Source organism: Syzygium oleosum, unplaced genomic scaffold (assembly GCF_021117445.2).
Source record: "Syzygium oleosum isolate NSW1041296 unplaced genomic scaffold, Sole_v2.1 Sole_v2.08, whole genome shotgun sequence".
Classification (NCBI taxonomy): Eukaryota; Viridiplantae; Streptophyta; class Magnoliopsida; order Myrtales; family Myrtaceae; genus Syzygium; species Syzygium oleosum.
Window position 1 is genome coordinate 1262023 of NW_026607492.1, and position 17825 is coordinate 1279847.

General features: G+C 42.6%; 3 protein-coding genes and 1 long non-coding RNA gene across 4 annotated transcripts; 1 reads left to right on the top strand and 3 right to left on the bottom strand.

Annotated features, from left to right (window-relative positions):
* The first annotated feature begins 1357 nt into the window (after nt 1–1357).
* On the top strand, nt 1358–3986 carry LOC115672475 (60S ribosomal protein L7a-2-like). Its single transcript, XM_030594286.2, has 7 exons — nt 1358–1451; nt 1819–1866; nt 1960–2161; nt 2931–3100; nt 3226–3354; nt 3440–3532; nt 3655–3986. Exons 1-7 carry the CDS (start codon nt 1449–1451, stop codon nt 3784–3786), a joined length of 777 nt encoding a protein of 258 aa, XP_030450146.1. The 5' UTR covers nt 1358–1448; the 3' UTR covers nt 3787–3986.
* A 465-nt stretch (nt 3987–4451) lies between these two features.
* LOC115672474 (ACT domain-containing protein ACR6) lies at nt 4452–7765 on the bottom strand. The gene is made up of 7 exons (XM_030594285.2): nt 7509–7765; nt 6665–6710; nt 6397–6511; nt 6229–6296; nt 5457–6065; nt 5118–5222; nt 4452–5028 (listed from the first exon to the last, which is right to left on the bottom strand). Exons 1-7 carry the CDS (start codon nt 7553–7555, stop codon nt 4687–4689), a joined length of 1332 nt encoding a protein of 443 aa, XP_030450145.2. The 5' UTR covers nt 7556–7765; the 3' UTR covers nt 4452–4686.
* Nucleotides 7766–12849: 5084 nt separating this feature from the next.
* LOC130138823 (uncharacterized) lies at nt 12850–14575 on the bottom strand. Its single transcript, XR_008817096.1, has 2 exons — nt 13739–14575; nt 12850–13631 (listed from the first exon to the last, which is right to left on the bottom strand). It is a non-coding gene; the product is annotated as an uncharacterized LOC130138823 (long non-coding RNA).
* Nucleotides 14576–15007: 432 nt separating this feature from the next.
* Nucleotides 15008–16686, bottom strand: LOC115672479 (transcription factor TCP20). Its single transcript, XM_056314021.1, has 2 exons — nt 15305–16686; nt 15008–15198 (listed from the first exon to the last, which is right to left on the bottom strand). Exon 1 carries the CDS (start codon nt 16594–16596, stop codon nt 15544–15546), a length of 1053 nt encoding a protein of 350 aa, XP_056169996.1. The 5' UTR covers nt 16597–16686; the 3' UTR covers nt 15008–15198; nt 15305–15543.
* Nucleotides 16687–17825: the final 1139 nt, after the last annotated feature.

The following is a 17825-nucleotide window of genomic DNA, read 5'->3' on the forward strand; positions in this document are numbered from 1 at the left end:
ACCCACGACATCGTATCTGGGGAAAAAGTTGGGAGCTTCTGTTGTATAGTGGTCCCCCGGACGAAAGTGTCTGTCGGAAACGAAGGAGTACAAATGGGAGAATGTGAGGCGTGGGATGATACAAATCGACGGACGCTTGCATGCTCATTACATTCATCGTTGGAGCATAAGAGGAGCATATTATTTGTAGATCCAGGACTATTGTTGTTGTCATGAGATTTGGGGATAGATGTGAGATGGGACCACGTCAAGTGAGTGAGCTTCCTTAGGACCCTATTCTTATAATTACAATGAGTCTATAAAATCGAGAGAGGTCGTTCCCAATCTTCCAGAGAAAGGAAGCAAAACCGCACGACGTTAATTGTGTCGTGTCAGATTTGTCAAGACTTGTGCGTGTGGGAGTCGATTGAGAGCGCCTTCGAAAGTCTTGCGAAAACGGATTTGTTGATTTCAAACGACTGATTGCAAAGTTGCATCATTTGGAACAACTAATTCGTATGCACGGAATATAAACTGCTTTCGATGGGCTAACCGGGGTTAGTCTCGTTCTTCGTTAAAACCACTTGCAACGCTCAACATCTATTTTCTTTCAACGGTACTACAAGCAAAGTGGGGTTAGACTACCGTAACTAAAAAACGTTGTCGAAAAATCATATTCCTCTTAATTTTTTTAATTAGCTAGACATCTGTAGATGCTTATGATTAAACGATACCGGAGGAGAAAAGCGCTCTAACTGACCCCAAAAAACAAAAAGAATTACCGGAATCTCGTCCTAGTTTATGAGCCTTCTCTCGATATAAATGCTGAATATTATAAAAAATTCTATTAAGAGTAATCATTATTTTTAAAAATTCTTTATCAGCGGTGCCAAACTTGATTTATAGGATAGGGATAATGACACAAATTTTGTGAGGGAAGGAAAATATTTTCCTATGGAAAACGTTTTCCGTCCCCGAACACCGGAAACCCGGAAAATATTTTCGGGAGAATATTTTCCGCCAAACGAAAGGAGCCTAAAAAAGAAAAATCATATTCCTCTTAATTTTTTTTTTAATTAGCTAGACATCTGTAGATGCTTATGATTAAACGATACCGGAGGAGAAAAGCGCTCTAACTGACCCCCAAAAAAACAAAAAAGAATTACCGGAATCTCGTCCTAGTTTATGAGCCTTCTCTCGATATAAATGCTGAATATTATAAAAAATTCTATTAAGAGTAATCATTATTTTTTAAAAAATTCTTTATCAGCGGTGCCAAACTTGATTTATAGGATAATAACGGGAGATTTTCCTTCCTGGCCCATCAGAAGGACCGGCCCAACCCATCGCTTGGGCGCCTCATTCCTGGGACATATAACTTCGACTGAACCCTAGGGTTTCTCGTTTTCACCTTCCATTTTGCCAGTTCGGAACCAGAAGAGCCGGCTCGCAAGCAAGCTTCGCCAACCATGGTGAGTCATCCGATCCTCTTTCTCTCTTCCATTCTTTTTCTCGCTTACGAATCGGTATATGCTAAGCTAAGAACGATGAGGCATTGTCACGGAACGGTGGTTGTTCGAATGTTCTTGGGTCGGGATCTCGTGCCATCTGCGTGAAATGGTGATCTCCAGTCTTCACTGATTCTAGCGACGTGATCTGTAGCGTAACGAGTAGCTTCGGTGTTGGTATGATAATAATGTTGCATCGCATCCTAGTTCATCGAGCTTTTGCTTTTTCCTTGAGTTTAGGTATGAGTAGCTGCACTGCTTCTATGTCTACTTGGGGTATGTTTCTTATGATGAATTCAAGTCTTAACTTTTTTGTGTTTACGAATCAAAGGGTCCTAAGAAAGGTGGAAAAGCTCCTGTTGCGGCCAAGAAGAAGCAGGTTAGTTTGTTTGCTCCGCGATTAGTGTCGGCGCCCTTTCGAGAGGGATGCGGCTCTTTGCTGAATTTGGTTGGTCGTCGATGTGTGTGCTAGGAGAAGGTGACGAATCCTTTGTTCGAGAAGCGGCCGAAGCAGTTTGGAATCGGAGGTGCTCTGCCCCCGAAGAGGGACTTGACGCGATTCGTCAAATTCCCCAAGACTGTTCAGATTCAGAGGAAGAGGAGAATTCTGAGGCAGAGGTTGAAGGTTCCACCAGCTTTGAACCAGTTCACCAAGACCCTCGACAAGAACTTGGGTATGCAGTAACAAAAAGTTTCTTTTGGTTTTCTGTATTGTGGTTGGTGTAGAACCTTAAGATGCACTTGTGTTTTGCAATAACTAGTTATTCTTGCTTTGCTCTCTGCCAAAATTTATATATGAGATGCAATTATGAGAAATGGCTGCTTTGCTGCTCATTGTATCTGACTGGGTAGCTGAGGCAGTCTATTGATTTGATTTCTGGGGTTCAATGTGTATTGTATGGCACTTTATTTTGCATACCTTGTTTGTTTCTGGCGGATACTTAGTTGCACATTTAAGTGCACTTTATTTTGCATACCTTGTTTGCTTATGATAATATTAGTTCATATTAGATTTGCTGTCTTTTTTCACACGCAATCCGATGGCTGAATCTAAACAAAACTGAGATGCAGTTGGTTGCATGTCATATTGATGTACCTCATGGCGTTTGTGTGACTGGTGCATGTGGTTGACAGACCATGCTGGTCTTAACAAATTATGGAGGAGGTTTCTAATAATTTCTGGTAGATAAGTATTGGCCATTCAAGCTAGACGAGAACCTTTCTTTCTAGATTATAAGGAACAGTTGAAGCCTTCCAGCCTCGAGTTTCATCCGATACTTGAGCTAATTAGTTAGCTGTGTTAGTTTTATATCCAGTTGTATTTTGCGTTGCTTTTGGATCTTAAGCTCTTGTTCTGTTTCTTTCTATTTGTATTTAGTCTCATCTATGATGATCCTAAAACGTTAGAATATAATTTCCCTACAATTTGAAAAATGCATGCAGCCACGAGCCTGTTCAAAATGCTTCTCAAGTACAGGCCTGAGGACAAAGCAGCGAAAAAGGAGCGGCTCTTGAAGAAGGCCCAGGTTGAAGCAGAAGGGAAGTCGGTTGAGGCTAAGAAGCCCATTGTTGTGAAATATGGTCTGAACCATGTCACTTACCTTATCGAGCAGGTTCTCATTTACTTTGCCAGGCACTAAATTCTTATTTTCTCTCGTTATTTCTCTCACTCAATATTTTCTCATGCTCTGCGGGTTCCAGTTGCAATTAACACACAATTGGAATATACATTTTGCAGAACAAGGCTCAGTTGGTAGTCATTGCACATGACGTTGACCCTATAGAGTTGGTTGTCTGGCTTCCGGCATTATGCAGGAAAATGGAAATTCCATACTGCATCGTGAAGGGAAAGGCACGCTTGGGAACGGTAATGATCCCGTTATTTCCTTCATCGAATTTCTGTGAATGAAGTATGGTCGAGAAGCACTCATATTCTTCTTCTCTTATGGCAGATTGTCCATCAGAAAACTGCATCTGTCTTGTGCTTGACCACCGTAAAGAATGAAGACAAATTGGAATTCAGCAAAATCTTAGAGGCCATTAAGGTAGTATGCAGTTTTGATTTTGTCTTTTTTGACCTTCTGATTGTTTCAACATTTTGGCCCAAAAAAAAAAAAATTGTTCTGTGCTTGGATGGCTTCTGTAACTGGTATGTCTTTTCTTGCAGGCAAACTTCAACGACAAGTATGATGAATACAGGAAGAAGTGGGGTGGCGGGATCATGGGATCTAAATCACAGGCCAAAACCAAGGCTAAAGAGAGGCTTATTGCCAAGGAAGCTGCTCAGAGAATGACCTAGGAGTGATAAAAATGTGTTTCTTTTTGTTTAGAGTATTGTCATTTCAGGCCGCAATTTATGTTCATTTTTGTTTTTGTTCCTTTTGACACTTGGCACCGAAATTTTTTCCTTCCCAAAGTGAGATTACAATTTAAATTTCATGCAATTGCTGTTGAACATACTTTTCTTTGAGCTGGAGATGATGCATGATGTTCATGGTATTTCGTTGGCTCGTTATTACTATGGCTCTAGCTAATTGTCCTGCTCATCACCTTTGGAAGTCGACTACTCTGCGATGGCGTTTGCTTAGACTAGAGAACTTAGACATTGAGATGAAACAGGCACGTGATGATGATGGTTCATTCGCTATATTAGAAAAACAAGCTATCATTTTAAAAAAATATGTTTTGAATTATTGATTTTTGGCAAAAGAAATGGTCCTAAAACATACGAACTCCGGTGGGGGCGCACCTCTTCCACGTTTTATCTCCAGCTACTTGATTTCGTAGTCAATGAAGGTTGAATCGCCCGAGGGATTCCCAACGACTCAAGACGTGAGGATTACCGACATAGGTTTAATCATCCGACGATGGACCATGGATTGATCCCTATCTTAAGAAAATGATTACACATCCCGAGCACAATTTCTTTCCTCAACTCCCAACTTTCACAGGATCTGTTTCAAGTTTTGCATGGATGCCAAACTGTACATTAGTACTCAGACACTGTACAACAAATGGCCTTTACTAAATCGATGACTACAAGGCGGTCTCTCTTTCATTGACATTGTGACTGACTGTAGCTTTGTCCTAGAAACCAAGAGCTAGGGCACATACATGTTTACAGACATCCTAATATCTATGTACATCTTTTACACTTGAAGCTTCACTGAAATCTATAGTACAAATGTAGACAGAGCTACTATGAGTAGGATCTGATCAATTTGAAGTTTTGGAAAGTCCGAGAACTAAAGAAGTAGCCAAAAAGGAGTCCCGCCTTCGTCTTCTCCGGTGGTTTGGGCGAAAAGTTCCAGTTTTGTTTCACCCGCAATGCAGTTTGACCAATCTGCTTGCGAATCGAATCGATTATCTTTGGATCAACAGGGTCACCGGTCACATCCGTCACATAAAACGTGTCTTTGGCTTTTTCACCTTTTGTAGTTATTTCTGCTCTCTTTATGCACAAGCTGTTCTCGCGGAATATCCGGGTGATATCCGAGAGCAGCCCAACCCGGTCGCCTATGCACAATTCCAACTCTAAACCCTGCATGGAGGTGAAGAGGAATTTCTGAGTACATCATTGTAGGTATGTTTGACACTGTGGGAATTTCATCCAATGAAGGTTAAGGATACCTCTGATGCCCGCCTTTGAATTGCCGCTTCAAGACACTGTACAATGCGCTCTCTTTCAGCTTCCGAGCCAATAGGGAGCCCATCAACATGCCGAATATAGAATTCCTAGAACCATGATCATATGGATAGGATTAAGCCGAAATTCAATGAGTAATGAACATGCAAGTCTAACAAAAGAAATTGTGCTGAAAAGTCCGTGCTGAAAAGTCTAATCTGTGGATATGATGGATGATCCAGAAAAAGGTGTGAATGACAATGTCAATATCGATCAGTTAACGTAATCACTTATTTTCTTCAACTATCCTAGCTAAATAAATAAGGGAAGGTCCTCCATGTCACCTGGTAAGCTTCCTTTCTCCCGGTTTTCACCATGCCGTGGAAGACCACATACTGCATATCCGTCAGCGTGCAGACAATGTCGAACAATAACTTTGGTCGGTCTTTGGACCTCATAGTGATGATGGTGTAGTCTCTCTCATCACAGTCCATAATAGTCACATGGGGTCTCAAGCTCTGATCATCAGCTTGTCCGACACTACTGTTTTCGAACCTCTGGTAGTCCCTATCAGCAAACATAATCTGATGTAACCTTCTCTCCCTACTGGTAACCCCGGGAGGCGAAAGAGTTGTCTTGGCAGTCTTCAAGTCATCGTCTCCTTTAAGGATATTGAAGAGCATTTCCTTGATTTTCGTGAGACGCTCAGCATCTTTGACCGCACAACCAATGGAATCATCCGTGACGTGAAGAACTGCCGCTGCCCGGGCATTGTGAGTCCATATCTCACCATTTACTATATTGCAGTGGAGGTTCGTGAGAATTGCACAAACTTCGGACAGTAGACCTGGCCGGTCAGTTCCATTGAGTTCAATTGAGGTGTGTTCTTCGGAGGGCATCACACCCACAGACCCTCTCAGCGAGGGAGCGAAGCTTGCACTTTTCTCAATTCTCTGCAAAGTGAAGAGTTCAAGTGAGATTGAGATAAAGAACCATCTATCCATGGATGTGTACTGTGAAGACCATCCACAACGCATTTGGTGCTGTTTTAGTCTCGTAAAAAGATATAGGATGTCTTCCATCTTAATGACAGATAGGAGTAGCGATCTGACTTACCCTCTTAATATTTTCGATGACTTCCATGTCTCTGATTTTCTTGCCATCGCGATCCACGACGTGAAAAACTGAAATTTCAGACAACAGAAAAAGACAATAAGAGACAAGATTGAGAGCTTTAAATTCTTCCTTGACATTCAACGACTTAGAGAGAGAGTCCAATCTCACCATCCATGAACCATCCCCCATCAGATGATATGTAGGCTTTGGTTATGACAAGATTCAAATCTGTGAACACTTGGACAACTTCTAGGAGAATCCCGTGTTTGTTAACACTGTCAACCTGAAAAACAGCAGATGTTCAATTAGAAAGATTCTTAGTGTCAAGGAGGCAAAAGGAACCGATTAAAACCCCTCATGACTTCATAGGGCAAGTCAAGAACCCCATCAAGCTCGCTTACAAAGCACAAAAACAGACAGAAAGCGAGAGGTTCACCTGGATAACCGTAGCATCTCCAGAGGCATTGTGGTCAACGACAACCCTGCAATTACCACAGTGAGACACACAGCAAGACTTAAAAATCGTCCATAGAGAACATTAATTTTACGTGGGGAGATGACTGGTACCAATCATCATAGCAGCAATACCAGCACCCCCGATCATAATAACTTAGTTGAATGAGGTTGCGAAGCCGATAGAGTCGGTAAAACATGTTGTATGAGGCAATGGCCTTAATAATTCTCAGTGAAAAAGATTGTAGATGAGCAGATATAACTTTTGAGGCGCTCATCGAGTAAGTTTAATGGGACTCGCGTTGACATTTTAGACGAAAGCACATAGGGGGAGCCCAACTCTATCAAGCTGAATTTCTGAAAAGAAGTATACGGCACGAATTCGAGAGCTAATCACCAGAAACATCATGAAACTGCACAAGGAAAAGCATTATCACACTCAACAATCGCTCCGACCCCCCGACCAACTTCATCTCGGCCCGATTTTCACTCAAAACGGAGCACCAACCGACAAATCCCTCTGTCTTGACTGAAAACTTATGAAGCCATAGAAGTCCTCTCTTTGCAACAAGATGGTTATCAAATTAGGATCCTTATCAGAAATCTCCACGCAAATTGACTCCATGATATCAAGATTAGCACAAATCCTAAAAGGGCTAACCAGAAAGCGCATACCATAATCACAGGAAGCGCATACCATAATCACAGGAGCGAGCAAAAGCAGAATTCAAGAACACAAGAAAATCCAACACGACCGCCAAAAACCTGTGAAGCTGAGCTGGAAGATGAGAACGAAGGAGGAGGAATGGAATGGGGGGAGGAAGTACCTTGGTGGGTTCATCCTCCTGATGAACTTCGCGTACTCTTCATCCATCTCGCAGCAACCTTCTCCCTTCGCTGCTTCCAAGAACACCCCCCCAAGACCTTCAAGAAGATTACCAAGAAAAGGAGAACACTTTCTGCAGAGGAAGAAACCAAAAGAGGATTCCGAGATGATCCAACACGATCCTGTTATGACGTGGGCAATTATAGCTCCTCCAACATCCGGGGAATAATCTATCCCGTGGACGGAGACGCACTATGAAAAGCTGGCCGCCCAGTAGGACAGGACTTCCAAGAAAGTTTCCTTTTTTTCCATCTTAATTCTTAAAAATTTGTGATTTTTGGTGTGAAATGAAAAGAAAGTTTCCTTTTTTTCCCATCTTAATTCTCAAACTTTGTGATTTTTTGGTGTGGAATGAAAAGAAAGTTTCCTTTTTTTCCCATCTTGATTCTCAAAATTTGTGATTTTTGGTGTGGAATGAAAAGAAAGTTTCCTTTTTTCCCATCTTGATTCTCAAAATTTGTGATTTTTTGGTGTGAAATGAAAAGAAAATTCTGCCTCGTAAGCTTGCATTTCACCTCTCATGAAATGTTCCCATCAGTGGGATAGCTTTCACGTGGGTCAAAGTTAGAGTGCTTAGAATTCTGATAAGGATCTTGTAGATCCTTAAAATTTGCCTTTTTGGACTGGCCGTCCGAGAATATCGCACGAGTGATTTTTTAGCGTCAGAGTATTATTATATATACATCTACCTAATCCGATTAAAGACATCCCATCCATATTGACAATGAAAGATTTTTAAGAAATTACTTTCTTGCGATATAATCCCAAGTAATGCCAACTGAGAATTAAAACTGTGATTTTATGTTTTTCTTTTTAGGAGCAAGAACCCAATGGCTTCATAACTTCCGCATAATTTTTTGGAGTTAAAATAACATAAGTTCATCTTACTATTTCAAAGACTAAAGCAATAAATGGTTATTTCTTTCTGTGAAAAAATAAAAAATTTCGTAACGGAAAGGAATTATAGAAAGATAACTCAAATACTTTTCTCAATAAAAAGATTGGATTTACGCCTTCTTGGTCTGTGTATCATGCTTGCATTTACTTATTACGAACCACGTGCTTAATTCTAGACATGCCGGATCTTATGTTGTGTTCGAATCACAATATCTCGAATTCAAATTAACCTTAAAGGTAACACTTGCCATCTTGCGGATGGAGCTTTACATGACATGAATGAGAAAAATTTGCACATATCGTGAGGATTAATTGAGCAAAGGCTACCAAAGAAAGAATCTCCCGCACTTTGAAATTTATTATAATAGCAAGGCACCGTGCGACAAGGGTAATCATGGATCAAATAGTTCACTTAGACCGTTGTGCTGGTTTAGGTTTTAAGCTTGCTTCGATCGAACTTTCGTATTGTAAATCTACCCTTTTTTTGCCAAAGTTAGGAGAGGATTCGTTTAGGAACATAGCCTCTAAGTGGGATCCCAAGCAAGCTCGATTGGTCACGATTGGTCACGATCATTGATCAGGTTGGTACGTGATAGTGGGAGTGTCACTGGTGGCATTGGCACGTGACTTCTGCATTTTGGACGGTCGCTTCTGCGTTCCCGACCCACGTTTTTCTTTTCCATCTCCTCTCCTTCAGTCCAATCACGTTTTGAAAGTGTTCAGTAGCAGCTGCTTCTGGTCTAATCCCACTCAGCTTATGGATAAACTCTCTCTCGCTCTCTCGCTCTCTGTCCAACCATCTATCCACTTAACGCTCTTCTTATTGCCTTTGCTTTTGATACTTTTGTTTTGTTTTAGCTTTCTGGGATTGCAGCGTTAGTGCCCTGTCCCATGCGATCTTGAGTTCGAAAGATACTCCTGTTGGGACATCATCCTCGTTGATGTTTTGGTGACGACGGATGCTGTGTTTTGATGCTCTTTTTGACCGACTGTAATCAGGCCAATCTCGTTCCTAATAGTCATTTCCCTGTCTCTTATTGGAGCGAGTCCCACAAGCCATCAGTTGGGGAGCTCCAATAGCTTAACATTACACACCCTTTTCAGCTCGTGAGCTACTCCAAATTTTTTTTTATTGCTTTTCAGAGAGCTCATCTTATTGGCAGAAGAAGATTGGCAGCATCATCACCCAATCTTCCTAACCCTACTGTTGAAAAGTTGACAAACAAACCCTAACGCGCGTTCAAAGTTTAGTCCGACCCTTTTGAAACTTAAGAAACTACGAGCTCTTGAGTTCGATTTCAAATCGACGTGAGCTCGAGAATGAGGTGCTACGAAATGATCTTTCGCTAATCCTCTGCTATTTGTATTGATGGGTTTGCCTTTGATCGTATAACGGGATGAACTAAATTCGATGTTTATATGTCGACGTAAATAATAACTTGGCGCGATCGATCGAAAAGGGATAGTTTGGAAATATTAGATTATAATAAAAAGAAGAAAAGGAAAAGATCTTGCAAAATTTGATTGGGATACTTTCTTTTCCACTGAGAAAGAAAATCTTGCCTAGTGGGGAGCGGACACATCACCATGCCTTGCACAAATTGAACTCTTCTTGCTTGCTTTGCTAGCTACAGGCCAGGCTATATCCTAGCCACTTATAAAACCCATCAACTTCAGTCTCTTTCCAATTACGCTGCTTTTCAAGAGCCTAGCGGTTTTGATCTCCCTCCGGTCGAATCACCGGAAGGGTAATATAATACTTTGATTCGATGGACAAGTCGAATTTGAAAAATATTTGATTCTTGTAATCTTTTGGCATTTTGGCTATTAATAACATGGAAATGACAGAGAATCCACGAACGTGGAGCTTCTCGGGCGGCCAACCTATCCTATGAATCTACAATCAGCTCTTGTTGCATTAGAATAGGGTTAGGTTTTGCACTTTAGAATTGTCTGTTTGCACCAGCAGCTTTGCTCCACATCTGCTCGTGAATTTGTGGCTTCTCATGTCTTCCCAATTGTGGTTTGTCTTTGTGCGGTTCAATGTTCGATTTGACCAGTGATGAGAAACCACTGCAGAAATGGACGTGCACTGGCGAACTATCGAGATGCTTCGACTTTTTGGCATTTCAAGTTAGAACATCTCGGCTCTGTATTATGCTAAAAATGAATAATTTGAAGAGAATATAATTATTTATATTTTTAAAAATTATTAGTTAATAAAAAATATTTTAATTATCGACGATAATTTATGTATTGACATTTTCGTGGACAGTGAAAATATTTTTCGTTCATTCATTTTTAGAATGGATCTTTTTTAAAAAAATATTTTCTGAATCATTCATCTTCATTGAAACAAACGTACCCCGTGAAATTAGTACGATTTATATTAGTGTTGATTATAAGATTATTGAAATTAGTACGATTTAGCTTAGCGATGAGTTAATTCTAGATGACTCCCTTGATTTCAAACAAGCCCGATCTTAAGATGTAATTCCAAAGAGTGTGGACCCACCAAATTCAGTTTTTAATTCAGGGTGTGTCCATTTCATTATGATTCCAACTGATAAAATGATCAGTCGGTTACTCATGTGATTTCATCCATCTATAAAATGAAACGTATTCATAGTAAATTTTAGAGACATTAAAAATTTTGATAAAAAGAAAAAGAACATTGAAGATTAGTAAATGAGCATTAATTTTTTGTTTTTTTTGCTAAAAGTAAAGGCGACGGTTTGTCATTGTTACGAAACCTCCATAAAACTTTTATAAAATGACGTGGGTGTTGAAACAAGTAGGACCCATCGACAATCAATAGAAAAACCATCACATCACTAAATAAGAGAGTAAATATTTACTCGGACTCGGGTCCACATGGATCGGATTCTGTCGTGATTGTTGTAGGTCCCGCACATGAGTCCCACGTGATCAATGAGAAAGACTTGTTTAGGTCTACATATTTGGATTTAGGCAAAAAATTTTTACGATAAAAGAATTTCTAGCGAGATTTTTCTAAGTGCAAATGAAAAATTCTCAAAAGTAAAGGACGATTAATTTACAAAGGGACAAACGACGGGCGAAACAAAATGTCCTAGCGGCGCAAAAGTTTTACGGGGTCTAAGAAGCTGAAACGGTGCAACATGTCCACGTCCGAGTGCTGCTGACTCTGCTCCTCTTCTTGGACATAAAAATATTTCATGCTCCCGTTCAATTAATGCTCTATTCCTCGGGCCGCGCAATTGTCTTCTTTCTTTACACATCGTGGGACTCGGGACGAGTCAAATCTGCGAGCGCCGTCGTTCTCAATTGCGGTCTGGCGAGGCATTTGACTTGGTCCGGACAGTCCAAAGGCGGCTCGATTCCTTCAATCACGGGGGGTGAGATAAGGGAATGGAAAAGTGGCCATCGTTTGCACCACTTAGGCCTTGACTAATTAGGTTGCTTGTCAAGCCTTCCCTTTGATTAGTCTTTGCTCTGATCAGTCCCATGCCTGGACTGGACCGAGGGAAAGACGGGTCTTTTGTTCCCTTTATTGGGCCTTGTAGTTTTGCATAGAGCCTTGAGCGCGGTAAGCTTTTTTTGCGGCGAAAGGAATCGCGGGGCAAGCCCTGTCGGCAAACTCGAACGTAACGGAACCCCTCACCCGCGTGAGGTCCGCTTGATCTAGAAAGGCGCAGTTGTTTAAGACTATCGACCGCGCTCAATGCAACTGGAATGGGGGGGAGGGATGCGTATTGCTAGGCTCACACGAGGTCGGCTTCACGCGAATGCCGCTCCAACTTAAGCGGCTTCAAGCGTGTGGACGGAGTGCGAACACTATCTTCACTCCTGATGTAAGAGACGCGTCGCTAATCCGGAAACAACTCTGATGATTCTTTATATATGCACCGAGCTTGACTAACTGAACTCGATAAAACGTCGTCGGTGTTGTCTTTCACGAGGAATTAGGGTTTGCAACTGTACCGATAGATCAAGACCATCACAACCCTAAGCAAAATCAGATCTACATTCAATACATTCGATACACATTGAAAAGCTTTTCAGTTGTTGGGTTCTATTACTTGCCATGTCAGTTAGCCTCGGGATGAATTAAACCAGCTGTTGAAGATGGATTTGTCATTCTTCTTTCAACCTTCCTTTGGTCTGTAGCTCTTCAAATATAACTTCAAATGTCTCGTCTCCTCGAAATGTTTCGAGAGAACCTCTTCGGTTCACCGTGCCTTTTTGAAACAAAATTGTTCCCGAGTTCGACCAACAACGATATAATTTCACTTTCACGATCAACGAGTCGTCGATCTTAAGTGTGACCGACTCATTTTTCCTTCTTTCCTTTTCTCATCTTCCAAACTAGAATGAAGATAAACAAGTAGAATGAAACAAATATAAAAAATGGATCTTAACAGATGTTTCGGAGATGCAAATTTTCTTTTCGACTCATCGCTGCAACAGGAGACGCTGATCCGAACACAGTAGCAGTTCCAGATCTTTCCTGGGCGTCTTCGTATCCTCTTATCTCTTCGTAAAAAGAGAGATAAAAAGAGAGAGAGAGAGAGAGAATAAGTCAAAGGCTAGTGTCCATATTCAACATGTCCTTGACACCATCTTGAAATGGAAGTAAACAACGACTCTTGAGTTGAGATTGTCTGTACGAGACACAGCGATGTGGGTCCGTTGATTCAGCTAAAATCACGGTGAGCTCAGTTACAAAGTGAGTTTGAAATAAACAGTCAAACATGATTTTCAATTCATCGGATGCTAAAATATCTCAAAACTACCGCATCTGCATATACCATGTGCATAGACAGGAAAAAGAACAATGCCACAAGCATTCCCACATCATTTTAGTGCACCAAGTCGTATTAATACACTGAACAAACTGAGTCCGTAAGATTTAGTACATGTAGCATTTCTATCTGCATAGTACTTAGTACATACCGATGAGGAAGGCGATTGCACAGAAGAGCAACAGCAAATCCATGACCATGAAGTCAACGGGCACACCCAGATTCATTAATTCGAGCAGAGCAGTAAACCTCAGAAGTTGCAAGTATGTGTAACTTGAACATGGAAACTCAGCTAAAATTCATGAACAAAGGAGTTTGGATGTCTCGGAAGCTGATATGCGACTACTGCTTGTTTCGAGCTTAAAGAGGATTGCGCTTCGTTGCTAGCATATGGAAAGGGAAATACCACAAATCAGACATGCCAAAACAACATCCTCCATTGAATGCACATTCAATAAATTCTTAGAGATGCCAATAATTTGGTTCTTACCATGCCATTCGAACCCTGATCAACGAACGACACTTAATGGGTGATCATTTTTGACTTCACAAAGAGAGGGGACCCAAAGAAAGAACTTCCACCGCAGTAAGATAGTGAACAGAGACACCGCATTAGAAAGTTCGATGACAGATTCATCAACAACAAGGCAAGAATCTGGATCAATGAATGAAAGCTTTAAACATCCTGTACCATTAAGGTCCTTTTCAGTGATTATATCGTTAAAATGTCCATGTATATGAGACCACTACAACTTCTATTCCAGTAGATATGCTTTTCTGACATCAACTAACATTCAATGATGATATCGGTCGTGTAACATGACTCGATAATCTATATCATACGACATAACCAACTCTTCATGCAACTCAAGGCAAAAGCATGCATCCGTGCCTACAAAACTCGACATGAGGGAAAATCTATGAAAAACGATTGCGTAATGCATAAATAAAGGCATCAATAGACCAAGCATATCTATGATTTAAACAGCATTTTCGATCCGAACATTCAATAGTTCCTTTAGCTAAGGTTGATACCGAAATGCTGCTTACCTTGTGCTTAAAAGAAAGAAGCAAAGAAAAAAGGTAGGTCCAAATAACAACAGGTGCGATCATGGCGTAAGTGATGGTATTATTTGCATCTAAGTCTTTTAGGCTCGGGCTTACTCTCCAATATGAAGTACCGATTTGCAATTGAGTCGATCGAACTTCAAGGGACCAATGAGGTAGAACCTGGAACCTCGGGAAACCAGGACCCAGCACAGCAGAAAAATATACCACTAAGTCATTAAGCTTAATCTGTTCCTTAGAAATATATCTTAGAAGGATAAAGGTTCCACGCTTAGGTTTCTCCCACGAAAATATTTGCTTCAAGCTTTTTCATACCTTAGAGCTAGATTACAAACAAAATGCTGACATGAAAGAACATAGCAACTACACGAATTCTAACTACGCTTAGTCTTCGATTTCGGGCTCAAGAAAACATAATTCACCAGAGAACATATTTGATTGATGCAGAGGTTTACTTAAAAAGTAGATGAAAACCATGATACGGGTGTCCATAACCCACCAGAGTAATATCTTTAATATCGCCACTTTGACAACAAGCAAAAAGATGCCAAAATATGAGGTAGAGATATGACATAGCAAACGAAAACAGCTACCAATTACAAGTGAAGAGCGATACGCATTGGAAAGCCAGATGATAATAACTATCGAAGCGATCATTCAACGTGCAATCGAAGTCCATGAATAGCAGAGATGTGAAAGAAATTTGGCATATATGATTATGAATCACTCTGATTTCACAAACGAGCAGATCGCCACTCCACTGAGGCCTACACAGAATCAATGACTAAAGATGGATCTCTACACTATCAACACACCTCTGAAATAAGTAAGAAGAAAACCTCAAAGCTCAAACCCAAGCTATTTGCTTGTGCAACCTCTCATCTGCAAAAAGGGACAACACAAAACCAAGAACCACATGAATGATCAATAAAATATGTTTGTCCAATCAATGCAAAAAGGATCAAATGCCAAAGATCCTTCCATTTACCTGTATATGGAGACTCAAAGCCATGAAATTGGAAGACATTTTTGGAGGAAGCAGACTAAATCCGGTTCCTTCGGGAAAGAAAAATGTGTTCCATCTCCAAAAATATGAACTCACTAGGTACAACATAGAAGAAACGCCATTACGACCCAGAAAAACACACATCTTCCCCAAAAAAACTCCCCTAAATTCCTCCTCATATCTCGGATTTTGATAACCATTTTTAAGAGAGAAAAAATCCACTACTGTCCTCCTGACCCTTGAGAATCATCCTTAGCAGCTGATTGCTGCTGCTGGTGTTGATGTTCTTGATGCTGCTGCTGCTGCTGCTGCTGTTGTGACCTAGCTTGCTGACCCATCTGTTGATAAATCTGACTCAGAGTCTGCGGGTTCAACACCCCAATATGACCCTCTTGAGCTGACAACCCGAGCTCCAATCCAGGCAACTGCTGATTGCTCATACTCCCGCTCAAAATTGAGCTGAAACTCATGGGACCCATGTTCGCGCCCGCCATGTCGAACCCTGGGAACCCGATCTTCGGCAAGTAATTCGGCCCCTCGCCCCCCAAATTCGCGGCGGCAGCGGCAGCGGCTGCAGACGTCGACGCCGATCCGAACCCGAACCCGCCGACCCCGGGCCAGATACCCGCGGCGACGTGATGGGGCCTTCCCAAATTCCCGCCCCCGCCGGCCATTGCCCAGCCGTGCCTGCCGCCCGGCCCGACGCTCGGCCCGCCCAGGTCGTCCAGCTTCTGGTGCAGTCCGGCCGATATGGAAGCGCCCTGCTGCGAGACGGAGCCGGCGGCGCCGGCGAGGGCGGAGGCCGGGATGGTGCCGGTCCCCGTGGCGGCGATGATGGAGGGCTCGGCCTGCTGGAGGAGCCACTGGATGGTCTCCCCGTCGGACTTGTGGCCCAGCTCCCGGGTCAATTGGAAAATCCGGGCGGCGCAGAGGGCGGGCATTCGGATTCTCCGGCCCCTGCCCTCCACCTTGGTGTGGCGGTCCTTGTTGGAGCTCCGCTTGGGGGCTAATTGCTTCTTCTGCTCGCTGTCTTTGTCCGCAATCACAATCTGGAAGTCCTTGATCTCCGCCGGTTTGTTCTCTCCCATGTTCTGATGCGTTCTTTGCTGCTGCTGCTGCGGTTGTTGCTGTTGCTGTTGCTGGTGGTGGTGGTGGTGGTGGTGGTGGTGGGACTGAGGTAGGCTCAAGAAACTGGGCAATTGCTGCTCCTGATGTTCCAGCTGCTGCTGCTGCTGCTGATGATGATGGTGATGCTTTGAGCCCTTGGGATCCATGAACAGGGCCAAAAGAGGAGACGAGGGTGTGTGCGCGTTCCTCTCGCCGTTCCGAATTGAAGGGGCAAAAAAAAAAACAGAAGGAAAAAGAATGACAGCGGCACGACCAAAAAAAAAAAAGACAAAGGACAATTTTTTTAGACTTTCATGAGCTTTCACTGTTTTTGGCAATGTCTCCACGACAGACGGACCCGAGAAATTGAAATTTAATCGGGCGAAAAAATTAAAAAAAAAAAAAAGAAAAAGAAGAGGAAAAAAAGACGAATACTTTTCTTTTAAAAGCTTTTTTTACTCGGGGGGGGTTTGGGTTTGAGCTTTTGCGTTGTGTTTTCGTCCCGATTTCTACTCTTGTTAAGACAGAGCGTATCTTGAGACTTGCGTTGCGTTATCCTTTCTTTCGTTTTTTTCACCGTGTAGCCCTTTCCCTCCTTTTCACTGTGGACAGGTTTTTTGACCGGTCCGAAAGCGAAACGCACGACCCACTTCAACCGCCGAATAGAGAGAGAGGGAGCACGCGCCTGAGTTTTCTCCTCACGGAGACACCGCAGTAAAAGCTCCCCCCTCGTTCCTTCCCACGTTCCCGAAACGCACGACAAACCCCCGCCCTTCACCTCCCTCCCTCCTCCTCCTCCTCCCGACCGCATCCGATTACTGCAATGACCGTGTCCCAAAAAAAAAAAAACGCACGAATCGACTTCCGAGGTGGGGGGCTGCCGCGGCGACGCGTGTCGGGTGGGTGGTGGGGTTACTTCTAGCCCACTCCAGGCCCATCATTCTCGCAGACAGATATAGATATAGAGAGAGAGAGAGATAGAGAGGGAGACATGCTCAAGGGATGGATGCGCTCGTGATGATAATTAATGCTATGGGGATCGGAACGGAATGAAATGAAACCCCACGGGAGACGGGATGGACCAGACCAAGACCAAGACCAAACCAGACCAGACCAGACCAGACCAGACACAGAGTGCGTTGTTGCTGCTGCTGCTTTGCTCTAATTTTTTTTTTCCCCTTTTTTTGGGGGGGTTCTTCTTGGAACATTAAAAAGGGAAGCTTTAACTCGTTTCACTTTTGTTTATCTCGGTAGGCCCCATTGGGCCTCGACACTTGGGGAGCGAGGGAGGGAGGCAGGGAGGGAGTTTCATGGGCCAACCCCCACGAAGTTCCATCCTCCAAGATCTCCGTGGGGTTCTGCGTGTGGGATCTATATGGACTTTGCCTGCGCAGAT